The sequence below is a fragment of the Ahaetulla prasina genome, chromosome 8 (assembly GCF_028640845.1).
Source record: "Ahaetulla prasina isolate Xishuangbanna chromosome 8, ASM2864084v1, whole genome shotgun sequence".
In the NCBI taxonomy this organism is placed as follows: Eukaryota; Metazoa; Chordata; class Lepidosauria; order Squamata; family Colubridae; genus Ahaetulla; species Ahaetulla prasina.
In genome coordinates this window covers 62,460,102-62,486,212 of record NC_080546.1, presented here as the reverse complement: position 1 = coordinate 62,486,212, position 26,111 = coordinate 62,460,102, and the positions used below count along the sequence as shown (strand labels likewise).

Sequence of the window (26,111 nt, the reverse complement as noted above, 5' to 3'; positions counted from 1 at the left end):
AGATAAAATATTGAATATGGATATTGATAATTATTTGAAAGATTACAAGGTTAAAAGTTTAACTTTAGAAGAAAGGGAAGAATTAAATCGGCCTATAACTTCTGAAGAAATTATTTTGGTAATTAAACAATTAAAAATGGGAAGAAATCCTGGTACAGATGGGCTTACAGTAAGTTATTATAGGAACTTACAGGATGAGATGTTAGGTCCACTTAAGGAATTATTTAATCAAATACAATTAGGAGGGGGAATTCCGCCTTCATGGAGAACTTCTTTTATTTCATTGATACCAAAAGAGGATTGTTCTAAACCTGCGAATTATGGGCCAATTTCACTTTTAAATAATGATTATAAGATTTTTTTTATATATATAAAAAGTTTTATTTTTACATTCATATCTAACAACTCATCCAATGTACAGTCATATACAATTAGTCTGGCTTGCCCAGTCACCACCCCCTCCTTTTAACTCTCTTCCCTCTTCTACCTTCTTTTACTTTCCAGACCTTCCTCCCCTTCTCTTATCTACATCCTCTCCTGTCTCCACCCTATACCTTCCTTCTCCCTCTTCTACCCCTCTTCCTTCCTCTTCTCCCTCTTCTACCCCTCTTCTCCTCTTTTCTACCTCCTACTCTCTCCTCTTTTCTCCCTCCCCACCATTCTGAAATGGTAGCTGGGCAGACCCAACCCTACATTAATTATATTTATACATCTTCAATAATCCCTGTACATTAACCATCACTCCATCCTCTACCCTCAACCCCCCAGTTCCCTCCCTCTTACCCCCACCCGACTTCCCAGAACAAAATGCAGGTATCAAAACTAACAATCATAATCCAAAATAAACCTTAAATTATAATCTCTAGTCACTCCACACATAATCACACTCTCAATTCCCCTCTCCTTCAAAAATATATCTAATACAAAATATTTCCTAAATTTACTCATATGCTATTTGATATTTTTTTATCTGATACTTATTTTGAATATAATCAATCAACATTTTCCATTCTAAAATATATTTTTCTTGTGTATAGTCTTTCAAATAAGCAGAAATTTTTGCCATTTCTGCCAGATTTGATACTTTAAGTGTCCATTCTTCAATTGTAGGTAATTCTTCTTTCTTCCAATATTGAATATTTCTTTCCAATATCAAAAGTCTTGTGGCTGTTACTAAGTTCAAAATCAATTTAGTCTCTATAGCTGTACAATCCATAATTATTCCTAGTAGAAAGAACTGTGGAGTAAACTTAATCTTCTTTTTCAGAATGTTCTGCATGATCCACCATACTTTAATCCAAAATGCTTTAACTTTTTTACAAGTCCACCATATATGGTAATAAGTGGCATCTTCACAATCACATCTCCAACATTTAGCCTGTACATTAGGATACATACATGACAACTTTTTGGGGTCTAAATGCCATCTATAAAACATCTTATAAAAATTTTCTCTCATATTTTGCGCTTGTGTAAATTTAACATTCCTCACCCAAATTCTTTTCCAAGTTTCCAACATTAATGGTTGCTGAAAATTTTGTGCCCGCTTAATCATACAATCCTTAACCAATTCAGTCTATGAATCTATTTCTACTAATACATTATACAACCTCTTAATGTGCTGTTGGCCTTGATCTCTCATTTGTTTTAACAAATTATCCTCAGTTTGCTTAATATCTATTTTTTGATCTAATTTCCATCTAGCTTGTAATTGTCCATATTGAAACCATGTATAATTTTTCCCTTCTTCCATATCTTTTCTCCTGATTTTATTTGTAATTCCCCCTTTTCCATACAAAGGAGTTCTTTATAAGTAACTACCTCCATCTTTTGATATATATTCTATCATGTGTCTCGGGATTGCCCATATTGGAATCTTTCCATCTAATTTATATTGATATTTCCTCCAGACCCTCAATAATGCATTTCTAATTATATTATTTTTAAATATTTTATCAACATTCTTATCATATAATAAATAGGCATGCCACCCATATAACAAACCATAACCTTCTATATTCAAAACTTTCCTCAGTTAAATTAATCCAATCAGTAATTAATGATAAGACAACTACTTCATAATACAATTTTAAATTAGGCATTTTAAGACACCCCCCCCCTTTCCCTTGTGTCCTGCATTATTTTTAATTTTATTCTTGGTTTTTTGCCCATCCATACAAAATTATTAACCCCCTTTTGCCATTCCTATAATTTGATATCGTTCTTAAGTATCGATATCATTTGAAACAAAAATAGAAACCTGGGCAAAACATTCATTTTTATAGCTGCTATTCTTCCCAGCAAGGATAGTTGTAACTTCTTCCAATTCTCCATTTCTTTCCATATCTTCTGCCACAATACCTCATAATTATTTTTGTATAATTTGACATTTGAAGCTGTAATATATATTCCTAAATATTTAACCTTTTTAACGATTTCAAAACCCGTAGTTCTTTCTAACTCTTCTTTTTGTTGTATATTCATATTTTTAGTTATCATCTTTGTCTTTTGCCGATTTACCTTAAATCCAGATACTTTACCATACTGACCAATTATTTCTTTTAAACCAGTAGCTGAGTATATTGGTTGAGATACAGTAATAACCAAGTCATCTGCAAAAGCTCTTAATCTATAATCTTGATGTTTAATTCTAATTCCCTTTATTCGATCGGAACCACTTATTTTATTCAAAAGAATTTCTAAAGTTAAAATAAAAAGTAGTGGAGACAAGGGGCATCCCTGTCTCGTCCCTTTCCCAATTTTAAAAGTTTCTGTTAACCCACGATTTACTATTATTTGTGCTGTTTGCTTCTGATATATTGCTTTAATTGCATGGATAAAATAATCCCCAAATTGATTTTTTTCTATTACTTTAAACAAAAACTGCCAATCCAATCTGTCAAAGGCTTTTTCAGTGTCCAGAAAAAAGAGTGCCGCTGAGACTTGGTTGTTTCGTTCCAAATATTCAAGTAAATTTACAATTTGCCTCACATTATATCTTATCTGCCTACCCTTAATAAATCCTGATTGATCATTATGAATTATTTGATTCATCACTGGCATTAATCTATTAGCAAGTATCTTGGCAAATATCTTGTAATCAGTATTTAAAAGTGATATAGGCCTATAATTCTCTGCTTTAACACCGATCTTCCTTTGATATTAACAAAATAAAAGCTGTCCTCCATGAAGGGGGAACATCCCCTCCCATTTGAATTTTATTAAATAACTCTTTAAGTGGTTCAACCATCTCATTTTGTAAATTTTTATAATAAACAGCTGTTAAACCATCTGTACCTGGTGCTTTACCGATTTTAAGCTGCTTAATTGCTTAAAATTTCCTCTGAAGTAATTAATTGATTCAATTCTTCCCTTTGATATTCTGTAAGCTCACAAATATCTTGTTGTTGTAAATATCTTTCTATCTCTGTATCATCAATCATATCCCTAGTATATAACTTAGTATAATACTTTAAAAACGCTTTTTTAATCAAATTCTTTTGATACACTTCCTCGCCTCTATATTCTATTTTATCAATCGTTCGTGATTTCTGTTTTTTCTTTATTAAATAAGCAAGCCATCTTCCTGGCTTGTTAGCATTATTGAACGTATTATGTTTTACATATTGTAAATTAATTGCTACTTGATCTGCCATCAACATGTTAAACTGACCTCTTAATATATTTATTGATTCTTTTATTTTACTATTTCCTGGGCTATTTATTAATAACTGTTCTTTCTTTTTAATTTCCTCTTCCAATTTGTTTTTCTTTTTCTGCAGTTTATTTTTATATTTAATATTCATTTGTATAAGATTTCCTCTCATATAAGCCTTACTAGAGTCCCAAATCATCTCTATAGATGTCTCTTTTGTCATATTCATAATAAAAAATTCTTTCATTTGCTTTTTACATTCATTTACATTTTGTTCATATTTAAACAAATTCTCATTCAACCTCCATGATTTCCTAGCCTCCTTTTCCCGATCAAATTCAATCCAAACCGGACTATGATCAGATAGAGTTCTTGAACAAATCTTCGTCTTCTTCACTCTGGAGTACAAATCATTAGAAATCAAAATAAAATCAATCCTCGAAAATGATTGATGCCTGTCAGAAAAGAAGGTAAAATCCCTCTCTTCTGTATTATGTTCTCTCCAAATATCTCTTAATTCCGAGTCCTCCATCATTTCAAAAAAAGCCTTTGGTAGTTTCGCCCGGCTTGAAATCTTCCTTAAACTTTTTTTGTCTTTTCGAGTATCCAACACACCATTCCAATCACCCATTAATATATATATGATTTATAATCCCAAAATACTATTCTTTTATGTAAAAACTTGAAAAAAATTTCTTGTTGTTGATTCGGAGCATAAACTCCTATTAATAATGTCTTCTTTCCCTCCAACAAAAGTTCAATAGCAATATATCTTCCTTGCTTATCCACCTCAATTAATTTTGCTGATATATCCTTCTTTATATATATATATAACTAAACCGTGTTTTTTTTCCAAAGAGGAGGCAACAAAATGTACTCCCAGTTTTGAGTTTATCAAATATTTCTGGTCCAAAGATCTAATATGTGTTTCTTGTAAACAGATGTCATTTTTAAATTGTTTCAAATAATGAAATACTTTCCTTCTCTTCTGTGCTGAATTCAAACCACTAACATTCCAAGATAATAGTTTAATTGCCATTATCGGCCAAAGATTTTTGTTAAAATAATAGCAAACAGATTAATGTTAGTTTTACAACATAGAATTCACACTGATCAATCTGGATTTATAAAAGGGAGACAAATGAGGAATAATGTTAGGCAGATTGTCTGAAAGGGATTTGGTAAAGGACTGTATGATAAAGTGGGCACACTTTCAGGAGTCAATATTATTGGAAACTTGGGAAAAAATTGGGGTTAGAAATGTTAAATTTACACAGGCACAGAATTTAAGGGAAAATTTTTATAAAATGTTTTACAGATGGCATTTAGATCCTAAGAAATTATCGTGTATATATCCAGATATGCAAGCAAAATGTTGGAGATGTAATTGTGATGATACTACATATTTTCATATTTGGTGGACTTGCAAAAATATTAAGGCTTTTTGGATAAGAATTTGGTGGATTCTACAAAATGTTTTGAAAAAGAAGATAAAGTTCCTGCCGCAATTTTTTTTGCTGGGAATTATCACGGACAGTACAGTAATTGAGACTAAACTGATTTTAAATCTAATAACAGCAGCAAGATTACTGATAGGACAGTATTGGAAGAAAAAAGAAGTACCTACAATAGGAGAATGGATATTGAAAGTTGCCAATTTGGCTGAGATGGCAAAAATCTCAGCCTTTTTGAAAGACAATACGCAAGAAAGATACTTAAATGAATGGAAAAAATGGATTGACTATATTCAAAACAGATATCAGATGAAGAGATATCAGACTGCCTTTGAATGATTAGGATGTATTACTTCTGATTGTTTTGGGGGAGGTTAGGAACTGATGAGAATTGTAGGAGTATAATAGAGTTGGGAGGGAAATTTTTTTAGCATATGTTTGTTTTATTTTTAACTATACCTTGTGTTTGTTCCGGGAAGTCAGAGGGGTGGAGGGGGGTTTGTGAAGGGAGAAGGGAGGGCGGTGGAGGGAAAGGGGGGAAAAATTTGTAAAACTTTTTGAATAAAAAAAAATCTTAACAGGTATGGATGATAATTTAATTAGAAAATTATATGGATACTTATTAGAGGGTAAACTAGGAGAAGAACAAGTTAAAGAGACAATGATTGCTTGAGGCAAAAATTTTGGGCATGGGATTGATTTAGAGCCATGGCAAAAATTGTGGACGCAAAACTATAAGATGACAATGACTACTGTATATAAAGAAAATTTGTATAAGATGTTTTACAGATGGCACTTACCCCCAACAAGAATAGCCAGAATGTTCAAGAATAAATCAGAAAAATGCTGGAAATGTCATCAGATACCTGGTTCTTATTACCATATGTGGTGGAGATGCGCAGAAGCTAAAAGATATTGGACTAAAATCCATACATGGTTGGAAAAAATGATAAAAAAGCATATAGACTTTAAACCAGAAATTTTTCTATTGGGGATTATAACTGAAACTTATAATAGAGAATCGAGATACTTGATCGTGAATGTAGTTACAGCAGCTAGGATTGTATTTGTTAAGAACGGAAAAATGAGAAAGTACCATCACAAGCTGAAATTATTAAGAAAATAATGGAATGTGCGGAAATGAGTAAATTGACATTTGAAATTAGAGAACAGGAAGATAAGCAATATTATGAGATATGGGTTTTATTTTATCAGTGGCTAGAAGGGAAAATATGTTAAAAAAGATTGGAGTTTCTTACAAGGGAAGATTTATTGAATGATACAATTGATTTAAGATGACGGAATAAATGATATAATAAGATAAAATATTGATTTAGAATAACTTACATGAAATGAGAGAACGAAACACTATAGTTAATTAAAGGATCAATTGATTAAAACATTTGGATATATATTGGATGATAAAATGTATGATTAGATAAATCAATGATATACATATGTTGAAATTGCACAAAAGACTTGTAACCAACCCACCGACACACTGTATTTGGATGATGTTTTTATGTTTGTTTGTATTAAAAAAAAAAATTCTTCAAAAAAAAAAAGTCACAAAAGGGATCACATGATCCTGGGATACTGCAACCGTCATAAATATGAACTAGTTGCAAAGCGTCCAAATGTTGATCACATGACCATGGGGATGCTGCAATGGTCATAAGTATGAGAAACTTCCCCACTTCTTCAGTGCCATTGTAATTGAATAGTCACTAAACAAATGGCTGTAACTCAAGGATTACCTGTATATCACATCTAAGGGAGGCCTATGTGGCACAAGTTGGACTCTGGTGGTATTATGTTTTCCCTTTTCTCCAACATACCAATCAATGCAAAATTTGCAGGTTACAATAGGTCTAACTCCTGTAATGGAGTAAACAGTTGTGAAATGTTACTTCAGGGTTTCCAACACCAGCACTGTTGTTTTAGCAGCCACATGACAGGCAAAACTTCAATCAGAATAGTGTCCACCAATCAACACCCCCTAATTTTTATGGATATTGTGGGAGAACAGGAATGTTATTTATGGTAGTCAAAAATGAGGAGTCTAGTTGTGTTTTTTTCAGAAGAATGATTTTTCATTTCAATGCCTTCATATTTGATCCTCTGAAAAGATGCTGCCAGACTCCAGATGATTTTGGAAAGATTTAGAACAGTGTTTCCCAACGTTGGCAACTTTAATGCACGAATTTCAATTCCCAGAATTCCCCAGCCAGAATGAGATTTAGGACAATTAGGAGCAGTGATTGGATTATCTGCTATCAAATTTGTATTTTAACAGCTACAAAGATTTTTGTTCCTAATCTGGCAGAGATGGAACCCATTTGTTAACCAATCCCAAATTTTTCAAGCTCTGGTTAGGAAGCTGAAGTCAACATTTCCGCAGTTTCCCCTGCGCTCTTTTCTGATCACAAAGCACCTAAAAACTTGAGCTCTTTTTTTTACCTGCTCTGCTTGTTCCACAAACGAATCACCCATTTGCACCACGACGTTGGCGCTTGCCTCTTGGTTTTCTGCTAAATCAACGCTGAGCACCCACTGTGGGGGGGAAACACACAGACAGACACACACACACACCAAGATTTTGTTTTGACGTTTTCAAACGGGGCTGCGTTTGCCTCAAAGCTACGCGGCAAAAGAGCGAAAAGCTTCACTGCAACTGCCTCTCCGCGCCTGGCCTCTCTTTTGCTAAGGGCAGCGCGGCTTCTCTCCCGGGCCATAAGTGTGCAAAACCTTTGCGTGTGCGTTCCTTTCTTTGCACAGCGGCTTCCCCACCACCGCACCCAGCCCCCTTTGCATGCGAAGGTGTAGGAAAGCCGCCTTCTCCAAGGTTTCTTCCACCGAAGCCGCAGTCCACAGACCAACTTTTGCCAACCTTTCCACACACCCCAGCTCTTTACCCAGTTCTTCGCCCGCAGGTGCCGCACGCAGGCGGAGCCCAGCGCCCCCCTACCGCCGTATACCAAAACCCGGGAGGCCTCTCCCGCTGCCATGACCGCTGCTCCGACGACAAGCGTTTGTGGTGAAAGGGAAGCGGAAGGCGGGCGCCCGAACTCTCCGCCCCCGCTAGGTGGGTTAAGTGGCGGAAAAGGAGGCACGGCCCCTGCTAGGCGATCCTGGTTTCTCTCTTCCGTACAGTCAAGGAGGTGGGAGTATCCAGACCTGTGTTTGTCAATCTCGGCAACTTTAAGCGGAGGGGACTTCCCAGAATCCCACAGCCAGCACGCTGCTCTAGGGAATCTGGCAGGGAGCTGTGCACAAATCCTCAAAACGTATGGAATTAATCCTGGCAAGAGCTTGCATCTGAGGGTAGGACAAGAAGCAATGGATGGAAGATCATTAAAGAGAGATCCAGTCTAGAACTAATGAGGAATTTCCTGACAATGAGAACAATTAAATGGAATACCTTGCATTCCAGAGTTGTGGGCGCTCAAGCGCTGAAGGTTTTAAAGTACTACTGACCTCACCCCATTCCTAAGAGGTCTATAAGGGGCGTGCATAAGAGCACAAACGTGCCTACCGTTCCTGTCCTATTGTTTCCTTTCATTATATCCAATTAATATAATTATCACATACTTATGCTCATATATATTCTTATATACCGTATATACTCGAATATAAGCCGATCCGAGTATAAGCCGAGGTCCCCAATTTTACCCCAAAAACTGGGGTAAACTGACAGTACGAGGTGGAAATGAGGCACCTACGGTTGAAACCTCCTCCCTCAGCTGAGAAGGCTGGCGGCTCCCCGCCCGCCCTCTCACTGCACCGGCAGGGCTTCCCAGCCGTCGGTAAAATGTGAAAAAGAAAAAAAACTCGAGTATAAGCCGTATATCGAGTATAAGCCGAGGCTTAAAAAAAAAACTCAGTATAAGTCAGTATAGACCCGTATAAGCGAGGAGCGTTTTCAGCACAAAAAGCGTGCTGAAAACTCGGCTTATCTATACTGATATTATAGTTATGTAAAGTCCATTTATTAATATGTCTAAGCTCATACCTGCCAATCAAGAGACTTAAACAGAGGCTTGAGTAAAATAGCATTTAATCTTGATCAAGCTTAAATGGTTAGCTGTTCCAAACACATAATGGTGCATACATACATGCAAGGAAGAACTACGAACTTATGACAGAAAACGATGTCCTCTTATACCCAAAAGTCATAAATCCTCAATTCTGGCATCTCGTATTCTGGAATCTGGTTTGCATGTTCCCATAGTATAAGTCAGTGAATGTAAACTAACTTGGATTTACATCAGGTCACACAATAGTAAGGGTCAGTGTATGTAATCTGATTTCTTTCTGTGGTGTTATCTTTTCCATTTGTCTTCTTAATTACCACTTGATTTCCTGGAGGATGACATACACGTTCTCAGCCAGAGTGGGGTGGGGAGAGATCAAATGATGGACTCTGACAATTTCCAGAGACTGTCATTAGTGGGATGAGGTATCAGTAACAATTCAGGAATTTAGTCAGTGTGACCTCCATAACCATCCATGATGGCATATTTATGTTCTAACCACAAAAGGGCACAATATATATATGTCAGTGTTATGGGAAACAGATATTTACCATGTGCAGTTATACAAACAAGAGACCAAGACATCAAATATCATTAGCAAGTTTCCTACTAATTCTAGTATTTTAGTTGTTATGTATCTTTAAATATTTAGGCGGGAAACAAGCACGTTGCTGATTGGTTGAAGCCGCCGGTTAAACAGTATATAAAGGGTTGTTTTTCCCCAGCCAGGTTGCTGGGTTCACCATATATTAAAGAGCTGTTGTCACTACCCTGGTCTCCAGCCTCGTTACTTCCCGAACTTAACACTGGCGACGAAGGTGGGATCTCGAGGCTAAAGAGCACCAGAACCGAGCTGAAACACGAAAGAACCGAACCCAGCAAATACAGGGCAGAAAAACGGAGATGGCCAGTTACACTCCGCCCGCACCGTTTGACCCGGCTAAAGAGAAATGGGGAACGTATATGACCCGTTTCGAAAGCTTTCTAGAAGCCAACGAACTGCAAGGAGTTCCAGATAACCGCAAAAGGGCATACTTCTTGAGCCACTGCGGTCCCGAGGTCATCGACATCGCGGAAGCCCTGGCAGAGCCAACGCCGTTACAATCGGTATCGTGGCAAACTCTGCAAACCCTGCTTAAAAACCATTTCGCGCCAACGCCGTCCAAATACGTGCGGCGTTTTGAATTTGGAGAGCGCCGGCAGCTGAGGCGAATCCATCGGCGACTACATGGCGCCCTGCGGAAAGCCTCCAAAGACTGTGGGTACCGAGACCTGGACGAGGTGCTGCTGAGCAACTCATCAGGGGTCCGAGACATGCGTTTGCGGGCGGCTGCTATCGAAAAGCAACCTGGCGCTGGCAACGCCTGGACGAAGCCAGAGCGCATGAAATGTCCACCCAAGCGGCGGAGACACTGCAAAAGCCTCTCACACCAAAGGCGAGCACAAAGTCAACCCCGTGCACCAAGAAGAGATCCAAACCGAATCTGACGGTGAGGATGAGGAAGGGTCTGCCGAACCGAGAAACGGGGCAAAGAGACCGGGACGAATGCGGAAGTTGCGGAGGTCAACACCAGCGCCAACGCTGCAAGTTCAAGGACGCAACATGTCGGCGGTGCGAGAAGAAGGGCACCTAGCTCAAGTCTGTCGAGCTCCCCAACCTTCCCGCCGAAAATTCAAATCGGCCAATCAGGCGGATCGGCAAGGCGACCGCGATTGGCTCAAACAAAAAGCGCGGATTCAAACCAAACGACGGTGGTCATAGGCGCGCCTCAACCCGGGTGGAGAAGAAGATCTTCACCAAACCCAAAATAGAAGAATACGGTGCCGACTCGAAGTAGACACGGGTCAGCGATCACCATCATGTCCTGGGACACTTTGGCGAAGTCACTGCCGTCAGTCGCGGCGCCACCTGCAAACACAACGCTACGAGTCCACGACTACCAAGGGAATCGCATCCCTGTTCGAGGACCACCTCCGTCCGAGTCGATACGGACCACACAAGAAGACCCTGCCCATCACGATTGTCGAAGGGACCCTGCCCAGTTTGTTGGGACTAGACTGGTTTCGTGCACTGGGCATGGGAGTGACTGGCATCTACAAGTGACTGTAACCTGAAAGACATTCTCATGAACGAGTTCAAGATGTCTTCAAGGACTGCCTGGGCAAGTACAAGGGGACCCCTATTTCCTTCAACTTAGACCCCAGGTAGCTCCCATTAGGTTAAAGGCAAGGAGAGTCCCTTTGCCCTTAAACCTAAAATTGACAAGGAGCTAGATAAGCTCATAAATCAGGGATTTTGGTGCCAGTCGATCACGCAAAGTGGGAGACGCCAATCGTCACCCCAGTAAAACCAGATGGGTCAATTAGAATCTGCGCTGACTACAAGGCGGCGCTAAACAAAGCCTTACAGAAAAGCGCTTACCCAGTTCCGTGGTGCAACACTTGCTGCACTCTTTGGGGCAAGGGCAAGTCTTTGCAAAGTTAGACTTGGCTCAAGCCTACCAACAACTGCCCGTGAGCGCCAACACAGCTGAAGCCCAAACGATTGTAACTCACAGGGGGCCTTCAAGTGTACCCGATTACAATTTGGGGTGAGTGTGGCACCGGGCTGTTCCAAAATTTAATGGAACGACTTCTGCAAGGGCTCCCAGGGTAGTTCCCTACTTGATGATGTATTGATATCAGCGGCGTAGAGGAATTGGGAGGCGTTTGAGAAAGGTTCTGGGCATTTTCGGTCAGCGGACTAAAGGTCAAAGTAAACAAATGCCAGATAGGGGTAGAATCCGTCAATTCTTGGGCTACCGGATAGACAAGAAAGGAATTCACCCCACTGAGAGCAAGGTCAAGGCAATCAGAAAGGCTCCAGCGCCCAAAAACAAAGCAGAGCTACAGGCATTCCTGGGCTAGTGAATTTTACGCGGTCTTTTTAAAAACAAAGCGACCGTTGCTGAACCGCTGCATAAGCTTCTAGGAAAAATACTGTTTGGTCTTGGGGAAAGTCGGAAAGTAGGGCTTTGAAGCAGTAAAAACCTGCTCTCGGCGATAGCCTGCTCATCCAATATCATAGCTCATTGCCCTAGTGCTGGTTTGCGATGCCTCCCTTACGGGTGGGGCTGTACTCAGCCACAGACTTCCAAACGGCACAGAAGCCCCTATAGCCTTCTACTCTAGAACGATGTCCTCCCAGAGAGGAACTATAGCCAGTTAGATAAGGAAGCGCTAGCAATTGTGTCAGGGTAAAAATTTCACGAATATGTTTTTGGGCGGACTTTGAAATTGTGACTGACCACAGACCGCTGTTAGGAATACTGGCTGGCGATCACCAACGCCTGTGGCACTTTCGCCACGATTGACTCGATGGACTATTTTCTTAGCCGCTTATTCTACAAGCTGCAGCATCGACCAGGAAAAGAAGTGGGGCATGCGGACGCGTTAAGCAGATGCCCACTACCAGGGGCGATCAAGACCCCACTCCGGGCGCCCATCCTGCTTATTGACTCTTTGGACTCTGGCCCAGTCACATCTAAGGAAGTGGCTCGGCATCATACCGGGACATTATGTTAAGGACTGTACTCGGTTGGGTACAAGAGGGTGGCCCGCTTCGGCGAGCGTTTAAGGAATTTGTAAAAACGTGATGAGCTCTCGGCTCAAGGGGTGCCTGTTATGGGGTGATCGTGTGGTAATCCCGGATAAATTAAGGGAAAGGTATTGGACCTCCTCCACGAGGTCACCCAGGGATCGTAAGGATGAAGGGGCTAGCAAGAAGCTATGTGGTGGCCACTCATGGACTCAGAGATTGCTGAGAGGGTAGGAAATGCCAGGCTTGCCAAGAGTCCAGACCTCTACCCCAACGGCCCCAGTCAGGAATGGGAAAACCCCAAGGGCCCTGGTCAAGAATCCACATTGATTTTGCTGGCCCTTTCCACGGCCAAACCTTCCTAGTGGTTGTCGGCGCATTCTCTAAATGGTTGGAGATCATACTCATGAAATCCACTACGGCCGAGGCAGTAATCGCAGCCCTCGCCACCTATTCGCAACCCACGGGTTGCCTGACACTCTGGTGTCCGACCACGGCCCGCAATTCACGGCAGCCCAGTTTGTGGAATACTTGGCAGAGGTGGGCATTCGACATGCCCTCTCTGCGTCTTTCCACCCTGCGTCGAATGGCCTTGCAGGCGTTCCGTCCGGGCGCTAAGGAGGCGTGTCAGGCTCCAGCCAGGTGACTGGCAAACAAAGATAGATTTCTTTTTAGCCGTCCAGCATAGAACCCCAAGCACTGCTACAGGCAGAAGTCCTGCCGAATTATTGATGGGACGGAAGCTCCGGTGCCCACTTGACCGTTTGAATCCCCATTACACACCAGAGGGTTACAAGGGGGAGTTAGAAAAAACGAAAGAAATGGGCATAGGCGACCGAGTGTGGGCCCGCAACTATGGGGACGGCCCAAGTTGGCTCGTGGGGCAAATCATAAAAGCAACCGGTCCAAAGTCATACTTAGTCGAGTTACAAGACAACAGAGTATGGAGGCGCCACATAGATCAAATAAGGAAACGAATAGCTGAACAACCCGAGCTAGCTGAGACAGATCATGACCACTCCTTATTTGAATCCACAGCTGACCATAACCCGGGGGAGGCGCAAGACTTAGCTGAGGTCCCGGAGGTCCAGCGACGCCATCAGGTTCCCGATGGAAACAGCAGGGAGAACTCAAAAAGTAATCCAAGGCCGGAGGGCCAAGAAAAAGAGACTGCCAGTAATCCAGGGCCCGATGGCCTAGAGAGAGAGCCGGGAGGAGAAAAAAGCCCCTCCGACCAGCTCAAAACACCACCCAGGACTGAACCGCGCAGGTCCGAAAGAATTAGGAGACGCCCAGGTTATTTGCGTGACTACGTCGAAAAATAACATGTAAATAATATGTAAATAGTGGTAAAGTGTTTTCTGGGAGGGGAGGAGTGTTATGTATCTTTAAATATTTAGGCGGGAAACAAGCACGTTGCTGATTGGTTGAAGCCGCCGGTTAAACAGTATATAAAGGGTTGTTTTTCCCCAGCCAGGTTGCTGGGTTCACCATATATTAAAGAGCTGTTGTCACTACCCTGGTCTCCAGCCTCGTTACTTCCCGAACTTAACATTAGTATATATGTTCCCTTCAGTTATTTTCATGCTTATGCTTAAATATACTGTTGTGACAAACAAAAAAAAAGAAAATACAGAATAACAAAGTTGGAAAGAATCTTCCAGTCTTCTAGTCCAACTTCTTGCTCAAGCAGGAGACTCTGTACCAGGATGAAATCTAAAAATTTTCCCTACCGGTACGGTGGGCGTGGCTTAATTGGTGGGCGTGGCTTGGTGGTCAGATGACGGTAGGCGTGGCCAATAACAATAAATAATAAAAATAATAAAGTATACAAAACAATAAGTGGTATCAAAAACCATCTTTCACACTTTACACACACACAACACAACACAACTGACACACACACAATGTAAAAGCAGCTGCACTTCACACAAAATGGCCCTTGCAACAAGCAGGAACCTCACACAGCCACAAAAAGCTCAAAAACTATCTTTCACACTTTACACACACACAACACAACTCAACTGACACACACACAATGTAAAAGCAGCTGCACTTCACACAAAATGGCCCTTGCAACAAGCAGGAACCTCACACAGCCACAAAAAGCTCAAAAACCAACTTTCACACTTTACACACAACACAACACAACACAACTGACACACACACAATGTAAAAGCAGCTGCACTTCATACAAAATGGCCCTTGCAACAAGCAGGAACCTCACACACCACAAAAAGCTCAAAAACCAACTTTCACACTTTACACACACACAACACAACACAACACAACACAACTGACACACACACACAAAATGCCACATACAGCTTTGTGAGATTTTGTGTGATTGTGTAGTTAGAGTGAAACACTAGAAAAACACACCAAATCTCAGAAAGCTGCACAAATATTTTATTATTTTATTTTATTTATATTTTTTAGATCAGGGGTCTCCAACCTTAGTAACTTTAAGGTTTGTGGACTTCAATTCCCAGAGTTCCTCAGCCAGCAAAGCCAGCCACCATTAGTTGCTCCCTGAGGAAATTGATTAGCTAGCAACTGATTCTGTCTGGTGCTGAAAGTGAAACTGCTCTTTTGGGTTGGGAAAGCCATGCGTTAGATCAGTGATCAGGTAAGTGCCTTAGAATCTCTTAAAAGGAAGTTTTCTACTTGTAGAAAACATTTTTTTTAAGGTTCTGCTGATAGGAACTCAGATGAAATCGCCAGAGGAGCCTTTAAAAAAAAATTTTTTTTTTAAGTTTAAAGGCTCTGGCGATCTCAGCTGAGGGGCGGGATCGTCAAAAGCTTTTTTTTACTTTTAAAGGCATGTTTTCAGCTGAAGAAAAACTGCTTTTAAAAGTAAAAAAAAAACTCTGCTGATGGTGCAGCTCAGCAGAGGTGGGGGGCGGGGCCAGGGATTTTTGCCACCGGTTCTTCGAACCAGCAACCGCCATCGCTATCGGATCGGGCGAGCCGGTCCGAACTGGGAGCATTTCACCCCTGTTCTGTACCATTTTGGACAAATGACTACCCAGTCTTCTTGAAAACCTCCAGTGATGGCGCACTCACAATTTCTGGAGGCAAGCCATTCCATTGGTTAATTGTTCTCACTGTTAGAAAATTTCTCCTTAGTTTTCTCCTTTATTAGTTTCCATCTGTAGCCATTTTTCCAGGATGATATGGGCATTGAAATGGGCATTGGACTAGAAAGTCCTATGATTCTAAATAAATGTTGCCAAAGGGGTCAAAGGTCAGGGGACTTAAGGGACTGGAGGCTAAAACATACGCTGAATGGTTGCAGGAACTGGGCATGGCTAGTCTAGTGAAGAGAAGGACCAGGGGTGACATGATAGCAATGTTCCAATATTTGAGGGGCTGCCAGAGAGAGGGAGGGGCGGGGTAAAGCTATTTTCCAAAGCACCTGAAGGCCAGACAAGGAATAATAGATGGAAACCTGGAAATAAGGATAAGTTTTCTGACGGTGAGAACAATCAACCAATGGAACAGCTTGCCTTCAGAAGTTGTGGGAGCTTTATCACTGGAAGCTTTCAAGAAGAGACTAGACTGCCATCTATCAAAAATGGTGTAGGGTCTGGTGGGTGGGGAGTTGGACTAGATGACTTACAAGGTCCCTTCTGTCAGCTCTCCAAATGCCTCTTTTCTTTCTGAGAAATATTAAAGCTGCCTTGATTTTCTTTGAGTTATTACCGCCTCCTGAATTGAATTGAATTAAGCTCCAGATATTTTGCCATATGTTGATAACAATACCGAAGTAATGTAGCTTTGCTTTTGTTCCAGGATCTTTTTTTTTTTAAAAAAAGTTGAGCCTTTAAAAGTGGCATTCCCTGCACAAAAGAAAAAGGAGGGAACCAATTAATGCTTTCTAGGTCTTGCTCATCGGATTAGCCAACATATTCTTCATTTCAACCCTTCACTTTAGGACAGAGGTGCAACCTTTACATAACAGCACTTCGGGATCTGGTTTTGCCCAGTTCCCACAGGGATGCCTTCTTACTGAAACTCAGGTAGCTTGATTACCTTCACCCCTCTGGCTCCAGGGAAATTGCATTACACCTAATCTTTGACTTATAACCATTCATTTAGCAACCAAAGCTACAATGTCACTGAAAAAAGTCACAGCTAGTCTCTGGCTTATGATCATTGCAGCGTCACTATGGTGACATGATCAAAATTCAGGCGTTTGGTAACTGGCATGTATTTAAAACTGTTGCAGTGTCATGGGGTCATGGGATTGTCATTTGCGACCTTCCAAAGTTCACTTAAAGACTGCATGATTCATTTAACAACTGCAGTGATTTGCTTAGCAACCATGGCAATTGTTGTAATTGTAATTGTAATTGTAATTGTAATTGTAATTGTTGGATATTGTAAAATCTTAACAGCCACCTTGCTTTGTTGTTGTTAGTTGCAAAGTCATGTCCGACCCATCGTGACCCCATGGACAACGTTCCTCCAGGCCTTCCTATCCTCTACCATCCTCTGGAGTCCATTTAAGCTCACGCTTACTGCTTCAGTGATTCCATCCAGCCAACTCATTCTCTGTCGTCCCCTTCTTTTGCCTTCAATCTTTCCCAGCATTAGGCACTTCTTCAGTGAGTCCTTCCTTCTCATTAGGTAGCCAAAGTATTTTAGTTTCATCTTCAGGATCTGGCCTTCTAAAGAGCAGTCAGGGTTGATCTCCTCTAGTACTGACTTGCTTGTTTGCCTTGCAGTCCAAGGGACTCGTAGGAGTCTTCTCCAGCACCAGAGTTCAAAGGTCTTGTTGTGACCCAGGTTCCTGGACCCGGACTCCTGGACTCGGATGATTCAGAAAGTGAGGGAGAAGACCTGGCAAGCCCTGCTTCTCTTGAGCCCTTTCCCTCCCTGGCACCCACTCAAAGGGAGGAGGAGGGGCCGGCAAGACCTGATTCCCTGGAGCCTTCTTCTGATTTGGCAACGCCCCAAGAACAGTTTTGGAGTGATGCAAGGCTGCGCAGGCGTGACCGGCATGCGCAGCAGAAGCAGTGTTGGGATAAAGCCAAGTCATAATTGTCATGCAGTGACATCTGCAGAGACTATAAATAGGAGGCGGGACTTCCTGGTTTTTTGTCTTGGACAAAGCAATGAATTGGCGCGGGCAAACTGTATCAATGGAGGGAAGAATATATTCGTGAGTAATTCTGGCCTTATCTATAATTTCCTCGTTATCTCCAGAAACTTGGCAGGCCCGTGGGTAGACGTGGCCAGGACATATATCTATGTAAATAAAAGGAGAAAAGAAGGCCTCTGACTGACTCTTTGCTGGGAGTATTGAGGGGAGGGAAACAGAACATTTTGTCCAAGACCTGTCTAAAACATCTTCCACCAAAGATGGACCAGCAGCAGGTACAGCAGCAGTTAGAGCAGCTACAAGCGGCTAATCAACAGCTCCAGCAGCAAGTGGTTCACTTGGCAGGCCAACTTGCTGTCAGGAATGTGCCTGCAGCCCCCCCCATCCTCCCACTCCTCCTCCTCATCGCAAGTGCCCGATAACCGTGCCGGATAAGTTTTCTGGGCAGCCTGAGATGTTCCCGACCTTCTTGGGACAGTGCCAGCTCTACATGGCTATGAGGCCACAGGATTTCCCAGACGACCGGGCTAAGGTGGCCTTCGTGATTAACCTTCTTTCCGGCTGGGCTGCTCGATGGGCCACGCCCCTCTTGCTCCAGGACAGCCACCAGCTGGCAGACCAACAGCATTTTTGGCAGCACCTGCGCACCATGTACGAGGACCCCGTTCGAATGCTGACGGCAACCAGGCGCCTTAAGGAACTCCGTCAAGGGAAACGCCCCCTGCAGGAGTACATCGCCGAATTTCGTCTTTTGTGCCAGGACTCTGACTGGAATGATGCAGCGCTGGTGGACGCGTTCAGGAGGGACTCTCAGAGGAATTGCAAGGCGAGCTGGCCCGGGTGGGCGCGGACCGTCGACAACTTGGTGCCTTGTCTCCGCCTCGATGCCCGTCTGCAGCGGCGACCGTCCCGTCGCACCCCGGGACCCGCCGTCGACATCTGCACCCCACTTCCTGCACCACCAGCACCACGTTTTGTAACCGCTGCGGAAGAGCCCATGGAATTGGAGCGGCCAGACCTCGCCTGACAGCCCAGGAGGCGGAACCGGGCGCCAAGGGGATTGTGCCTGTACTGTGGGAGCCCGGCCACCACGCTTCTTGCCCCAGAAAGCGGTAGCACGCATGCGGTCCCGAATCACAGCGTGACCAATCGAAGCGGGCAGGCCCGACCTCGGGAAACCCTAGGTCGGGCACGTACTAAGCCCCCACTGGGCGTTGCGGAAGTAGACTCTGGGCCCCTCGGCATCTGATTCTGGACACACGGATATGGTTGGGGAACCAGTCGGACGGGCTCCAGGCGCATGCGCTGGTGGACTCAGGGCCACAACAAACTTTATGGACCAGGCCTTTGTGACCCAGTTTGCGGTCCCGTGGTTCCGTGGACCCTCCGATGCGGTAGAGACAATTGATGGGCGAGAACTGGTGTCCGGCCCCATTAAATTTGCCACCCAGCCTTTGCGCCTGGCTATTGGGGACCATGAGGAGGCGATCCAGTTTTATGTCATGGCGGACCTTCATTTTCCCTTGGTCCTTGGGTTGGCCTGGCTTCAGACCCATGATCCTCAGGTGGCCTGGTCGCGGAACGCCATCTCTTTCCCGAGTCTGCAGTGCGTCGATCACATCCGCCACACCTGTGCCGGCCAGAACGTCCCCACCGCTGCCATCACCTTGCCTCCTGAGCTGACGGACTCCGCCGTGTTCAGCGAGAAGGAGGCGGACCGACTACCCCGGCATCGCCCTCGATTGCCCGTGGACCTTCTGCCCAACGCACCACTGCCTGTGGGACGCCTGTATTCCATGTCGGAGCCCGAGTTGGCCACCCTCAGGGACTTCCTGGACAAAAATCTGGCCCGAGGGTTCATCCGGCCTTCAAAGTCCCCTCTCTCGGCCCCGGTCCTCTTCGTGAAGAAGAAGACAGGGGACTTGCGCCTGTGCTGTGATTACCGCTGGCTAAACGCCATTACAGTGCGGAATAGCTACCCCCTGCCGCTCATCCTGGAGCTGCTGGAGAGGTTGCGGGAGGCCACGATCTTCACCAAGCTCGATCTCCGGGGGGCCTACAACCTGGTGCGGATGCAAGAAGGAGACGAATGGAAGACGGCATTCGGCACCCGATACGGACACTACGAATACACTGTCATGCCATTTGGGTTGACCAACGCTCCGCGTTTCCAGCACTTCATGAACGCGTGTTCCGAGACATGTTGGATCGGTTCGTGGTTATCTACCTGACGACATCCTGATTTACTCGGTCCAGGAAAGCCACCTTCGACACGTCGGTCTGGTTCTGCAACGCTATGGAGCAACAACTCAATGCGAAGCTGAGAAATGCGTCTTCTTCCGGACTTCCATAGAATTCCTCGGGCATATCATCTCGCCCAAGGGCATAGCCATGGACCCATGTAAAGTAGAAGCTTTGTGTAGCTGGGAAGCCCTCGTCGGGTGAAGGATGTTCAGCGCCTGCTGGGCCGCCAACTACTACCGGACCTTCATCCGGGCTTGCCACACTGACAGCTCCACTTACCCAGCTCCTCAGGAAGAAGGTTGCATTCGGTGGGGTCCCCGCGGCAAGAAGCATTCACAGCCCTCAAGAAAGCCTTCGTCACGGAACCCGTCCTGAGGCATCCCGACCCGCTCCGGCCTTTTGTGGTGAAACGGACGCGTCAATGTGGCTCTGGGAGCGGTGCTGCTACAGGCTCCGACGAATGGTGGCACACTTTTCCTCGCTTACTACTCCCGGAAACTCAATCCTTCCGGCGCAACTACACTATCTGGGAAAAGAGTTGCTGGCTATCAAGGCTGCATTCGAGGCTTGGCGACACCATCTGGAGGGCCCGACATCAGGTGGAGGTCGAGCGGACCATCGGAATCTCGAGCACCTCACCACAGCTCGGAAGTTGAACCAGCGGCAGATCCGGTGGTCGTTGTTTTGCCGGTTCAACTTCCGCGTGACCTACATTCCCAGCGGTCACAACCGGAGCGGATGCCCTGTCCCGCAAGCCAGAGTACCTCTGCGCCAAGGACCCCTTCCTCCACGGACAGTGCTGCGGCAGAAGCCTTGGCGCGCAGCACGGAGCCAGTGGACTTGCGGGCCCAGGTGCGAGGCGCAGCGCCAGGGCGCCTGGTCGCAGCAAAGGAGAGCGGAGGTGGGCCCACGTCTCCTTGGACCTTGGAGGAGGACTTACTCAAGTTTCGGGCGATTATATGTGCCCACAGGACCACTCCGAGCCCTCGTCATGACCCAGTGCCACGACAACCCTGCAGCAGGACATTTTGGGTTCTTCAAGACCCTCCACCTGGTGACACGGACCTTTTGGTGGCCCAGTGCGGCATGATATACATGCCTACGTGACATCCTGCGTACCGTGCCGGCAAGCCAAGACCGCCACGGGGCCCTCCGGGCTCCTCCAGCCCTTGCCGACACCCGACAGACCCTGGGGCGATCTCTATGGACTTCCTGACAGACCTGCCGCCGTCCTCTGGGTTCACCACGGTGCTGGTGGTGGTGGACATGCTCACCAAGATGGCACACTTCATCCCATGGCGGACTGCCCACAGCAAAAGCAGCCCGTCTCTTTCTGCAGCACATCTTCCGCCTCCATGGTCTACCGGACAGGGTGGTTTCGGACCATGAGTTCAGTTCACAGCCGCTTCTGGAAGAGCCTGATGGCGCGTTGGAGGTGCAGGTATGTCTGTCGTCATCGCACCATCCGGAGACCGGCGGGGTACAGAGAAGGTCATCGGTATACTGGAACAGTATCTCCGTTGCTTCATCAACCAGCAACAGGACAACTGGGCCGACTACCTGTCCCTGGCGAGTTTGCTTTTAACAACTCTCAGCACACCTCTACTCAGATGACCCCGTTCTTTGCCAATGTGGGGTACCATCCGCTCTTCCTCTGGCACCACCGGACTCTCCTGTTCCCGAACGCAGACCTTCCTGACGGAATTGCATGCGGTCCAACAGTTGGTACGTCAGCAGCTGAATCGGGCAAAGGAGGACTACAACGGTCCGCTGACCGCTCCCGGCAACGCGCCCCGCTGGCAGTTGGAGACCGGTGTGGCTCTCCACCAAACACCTCCCGTCCGACCGCCCGGTAAAGAAGTTGGACCACCGATTCATCGGCCCGTTCCCTGTCGAGGCAGTCATCAACCCGGTAGCCTACCGACTGACCTGCCACGATCCATGCGGATCCACCCGTTTTCACGGTCCCTTCTGGTTCCTGAGGCCACACCGAGTCCCCTTCGGTGCCCAACAGCACCGTCACTGTCGCCGAGGGCGGGTCGGAGGAATCTGAAGTCCACAGCGTGCGTCGAGACTCCGCTGGCTGAAGGGTCGTTTCCAATATTTGATCGCGTGGAAGGGATACGGGACTGATTTCTCCTGGGTAGATGCCTCCGACGTTCATGCCCCTGACCTGGTGCAGGCCTTCCATGAGCAGAACCCAGCTCGACCGCATCCCGATCGTCAGCCCCGGGGGAAGGGCCCTGCGGTGAGGGATAGTGTTGTGACCCAGGTTCCTGGACCCGGACTCCTGGACTCGGATGATTCAGAAAATGAGGGAGAAGACCTGGCAAGCCCTGCTTCTCTTGAGCCCTCTCCCTCCCTGGCACCCACTCAAAGGGAGGGGCCGGCAAGGCCTGATTCTCCCGGGCCTTCTTCTGATTTGTACGCCCCAAGAACAGTTTTGGAGGATGCAAGATTACGAAGGCTTGATCGGCGCAGCAGCGGAAGAGTTGGGACAAAGCCAAGTCATAATTGTCATGCAGTGACATCTGCAGAGACTATAAATAGGAGGCGGGACTTCCTGGTTTTTTGTCTTGGACAAAGTAATGAATTTGGCGCGAGCTAATTCATGGAGGGAAGAATATATTCGTGAGTAATTCTGGCCTTATCTATAATTTCCTCGTTATCTCCAGAAACTTGGCAGGCCCGTGGGTAGACGTGGCCAGGACATGTATCTATGTAAATAAAAGGGGAAAAAAAGGAAGGCCTCTGACGGACTCTTTGCTGGGAGTATTGGGGGAAGGGAAACAGAACATTCCCTCTGAATCAGATCGCAAATCAGGGGAGCCTTATTAACCACGGACCGGGCATTGCAGAGCATCAGCCGTAGACTCAAGCTCTGAGGATCTTGACCATCCGGGGAACGAGTGAGGACTGGGGGGCCGGAGCACGTGATCGCCTTTAAACATCGGCCACGTGCTCCCAAAGAACGATATGGCCCCCTGCCTCCGCCATATCCCACATTGCAATGGGGAAAACCATAGCCTTAACTATATGCACTTTTGTTGGCAGGGTGATGTCTCTGCTTTTTAGTACGCTGTCTAGATTTGCCATAGCTTTCCTCCCCAGGAGCAAGCATCTTTTAATTTCTTGGTTGCAGTCCCCATCTGTGGTGATCTTGGAGCCCAGGAAAATAAAATCTGTCACTACTCCATTTCTTCCCCATCTATCTGCCAGGAATTGAGAGGGCCAGATGCCATGATCTTAGTTTTCTTAATGTTGAGTTTCAAGCCAACTTTTGCACTCTCCTCCTTCACCCGCATCAAGAGGCTTTTTAGTTCCTCTTCGCTTTCTGCCATTAGAGTGGTATCATCTTCATATCTGAGGTTGCTGATATTTCTCTTGGCAATCTTAATTCCAACTTTTGATTCATCCAGCCCTGCCTCTCTCATGATGTGCTCTGCATATAAGTTAAATAGGCAGGGTGACAGTATACAGCCTTGCCAGACTCCTTTCTTAATTTTGAACCAATCAGTGGTTCCGTGTCCAATTTTGTTTTGTTTTTTATTTTGTCACAAAGTATATACAATCATCAACATAAACAATAACCCATCATGAGAGAAAAAGTATATATAAGTAAAAGTATAAGTAAAAATATGCATATAATACTATAATGAAGGGAACAATAGGACAGGAACGGTAGGCAATACCAATCAATCAAGACTAGGTATGCGAAGACATCTTCTACAACAAACACTACAGGTCTCAAATGTAAATTAATAAATGCAAGAAGTATCGTAAACAAATTACCTGAATTTATCCTCTTATTAAACAATGGTACATTTGATATCATATTTGTTTGTGAAACATGGCTAAATTCATCCCTCACTGACTCCATTATTTCAAACAAAGAATATCAAGTCCTTCGATCAGATCGTGAACATCGCAGAGGTGGTGGAGTAGCTATCTTTTACAAAAAATCACTGAACTTAAAAAATATACAAGTTGCACAGAAACTCTCTCTTCCTGAAACTATTATATGTGACCTATCCACCAACACCACACTTAGATTCATACTATGCTACAGAGCCCCTGATTACGACATCGCTCATGCAAATACGTTAACCTCATTACTAATATGGGCTACCTCTTGCCCATATCCGCTCATATTCCTGGGAGACCTAAATCTACCTTCTATAAACTGGATAACAAATGAATGTACAACTGAACCAATCCATACTACACTATACAACGCAGTTACAAACCTAGGTCTTGAGCAACTAGTAACTAACAATACCAGACTCAAAAACTGCCTCGACCTCATCTTTTACAATAACACTAACTCAATTTATGGACTACAAATAAAAGAACCCTTTTCCAACAGCGACCACTGCATGATAGACTTTTGTCTAAACATACGCCCTCACATAAATCGTCTTAACAATAGTGCTCCAAACAACAATTTTAAAAAAGCTAACTATGACCTTATAAACAATGATCTCTCATTTCTTGACTGGCAAAATCTATTCTCAACCTGTATCACTGCAGAAGACCACTATAAAGTATTTCTACTTGAAGTCAATAAAATCATCAAACGATACGTTCCACAAATCACCGTTAAAATCAAAAAAAGAAACAAATTACCCATATCAATAAAAAAGCTTCAATTAAAAAAAAAATCCCTCTAGAGAAGAAACAAAAAGGGTTCTGTAGCAAACTTCAAAAACCGCTACAGAAATATTTGCAACCAAATTAAAACTGAATGTAACATTTACCACACCAAGCAAGAAGAAGACCTTCTACGCACAAATTCCAATCGTGCTTTCTATAATTTTGTGAACAATAAACTTAAAGAAACAAGATCCATCCCACCACTAAAAGAACCTAACGGCAAAGAATGTACGGACGAAACAGTTAAAACTAGCCTCTGTAATACATTCTTCGGCTCAGTCTTTGTAAACAGCGATGGCTCATATCCGACATTTCTCAATCGTACCAAAAATGATAACAACGACTTAACTCTTATAGACTTCACAGAAGATAATGTTGAAAAAGCTCTTCACAACCTGAAACCATCATTATCAATTAGTCCTGATGGGCTATGTGCATACTTCTTAAAAAAACTTGCAATAAATATAGCAGAACCCCTAAGCATAATCTTTAATAAAGCTTTCACGACTAGTTCCCTTCCAAAACTCTGGTCTTTAGCCACAGTCATCCCTATCTTCAAAAAAGGAGATCCCAGCCTAGTTGAAAATTACAGACCTATCTCTCTATGTTGTGTCTCATGCAAAGTAATGGAATCTATCATAAATCAATCCATTACACTCCACTTTGAAACTAATAACCTACTCTCTAATAAACAATTTGGTTTCAGAAAAAAGTTGTCTTGTAACTTACAACTTGTCCACTGCAAAAACATATGGACTACCAACCTTGATCAAGGAAAAGCAATAGATGCAATCTACATAGACTTCTGCAAAGCTTTTGACTCAGTAGTACATGACAAACTTCTCTTAAAACTAAAATCTTACGGCATTTCAGGACTTCTTCACAATTGGATAAATGCCTTCCTATCAAACAGACAACAAGTGGTCAAAATTGGCAACGCTTTATCAAATCCTGTTCCTGTGAAAAGTGGCATTCCGCAAGGTAGTGTTCTTGGACCAACGCTCTTCATACTATACATAAATGATCTCTGTGACCTTATCTCAAGTTATTGTGTTCTCTTCACTGACGACGTCAAACTACTATTCAATACCACTAACAATACTTCAACCCTTCAAAATGACCTTGACTTTGTTTCCGATTGGTCTAAAATTTGGCAACTTCAAATATCAACCAGCAAATGCTCAGTCTTATATATTGGAAAAAAGAACCCTAATATCAAGTACAAGCTTGATTGACATTACCTTACTGATGACCCCCTCCCTGTCAAAGACCTTGTAGTTTTCATATCAAATTACCTAAATGCCAAAGCCCACTGCAACTACATAGCAAAAAAAGCTCTAAGAGTTGTAAACCTAATTTTACGTAGCTTCTTTTCCAAAAACTCTAC

General features: G+C 44.0%; 1 protein-coding gene across 5 annotated transcripts in view; it reads right to left on the bottom strand.

Moving 5' to 3' along the window:
- The window catches only part of QDPR (quinoid dihydropteridine reductase), a 236,801-nt gene extending 228,600 nt beyond the window's left edge, over window positions 1-8,201 (bottom strand). The window contains exons 1-2 of one of the 5 annotated variants that reach the window (XM_058193641.1): window positions 8,025-8,201; window positions 7,570-7,662 (exon numbers count right to left, since the gene is read on the bottom strand). In XM_058193641.1, the coding sequence (XP_058049624.1) occupies window positions 7,570-7,662; window positions 8,025-8,117 (186 nt within the window). In that variant the 5' untranslated portion in view covers window positions 8,118-8,201. Of the gene's footprint in view, window positions 1-7,569; window positions 7,663-8,011 lie in introns of all 5 variants that reach the window. The other 4 variants (XM_058193642.1, XM_058193645.1, XM_058193643.1 and 1 more) reach the window with 4 other exon arrangements.
- Window positions 8,202-26,111: the final 17,910 nt, after the last annotated feature.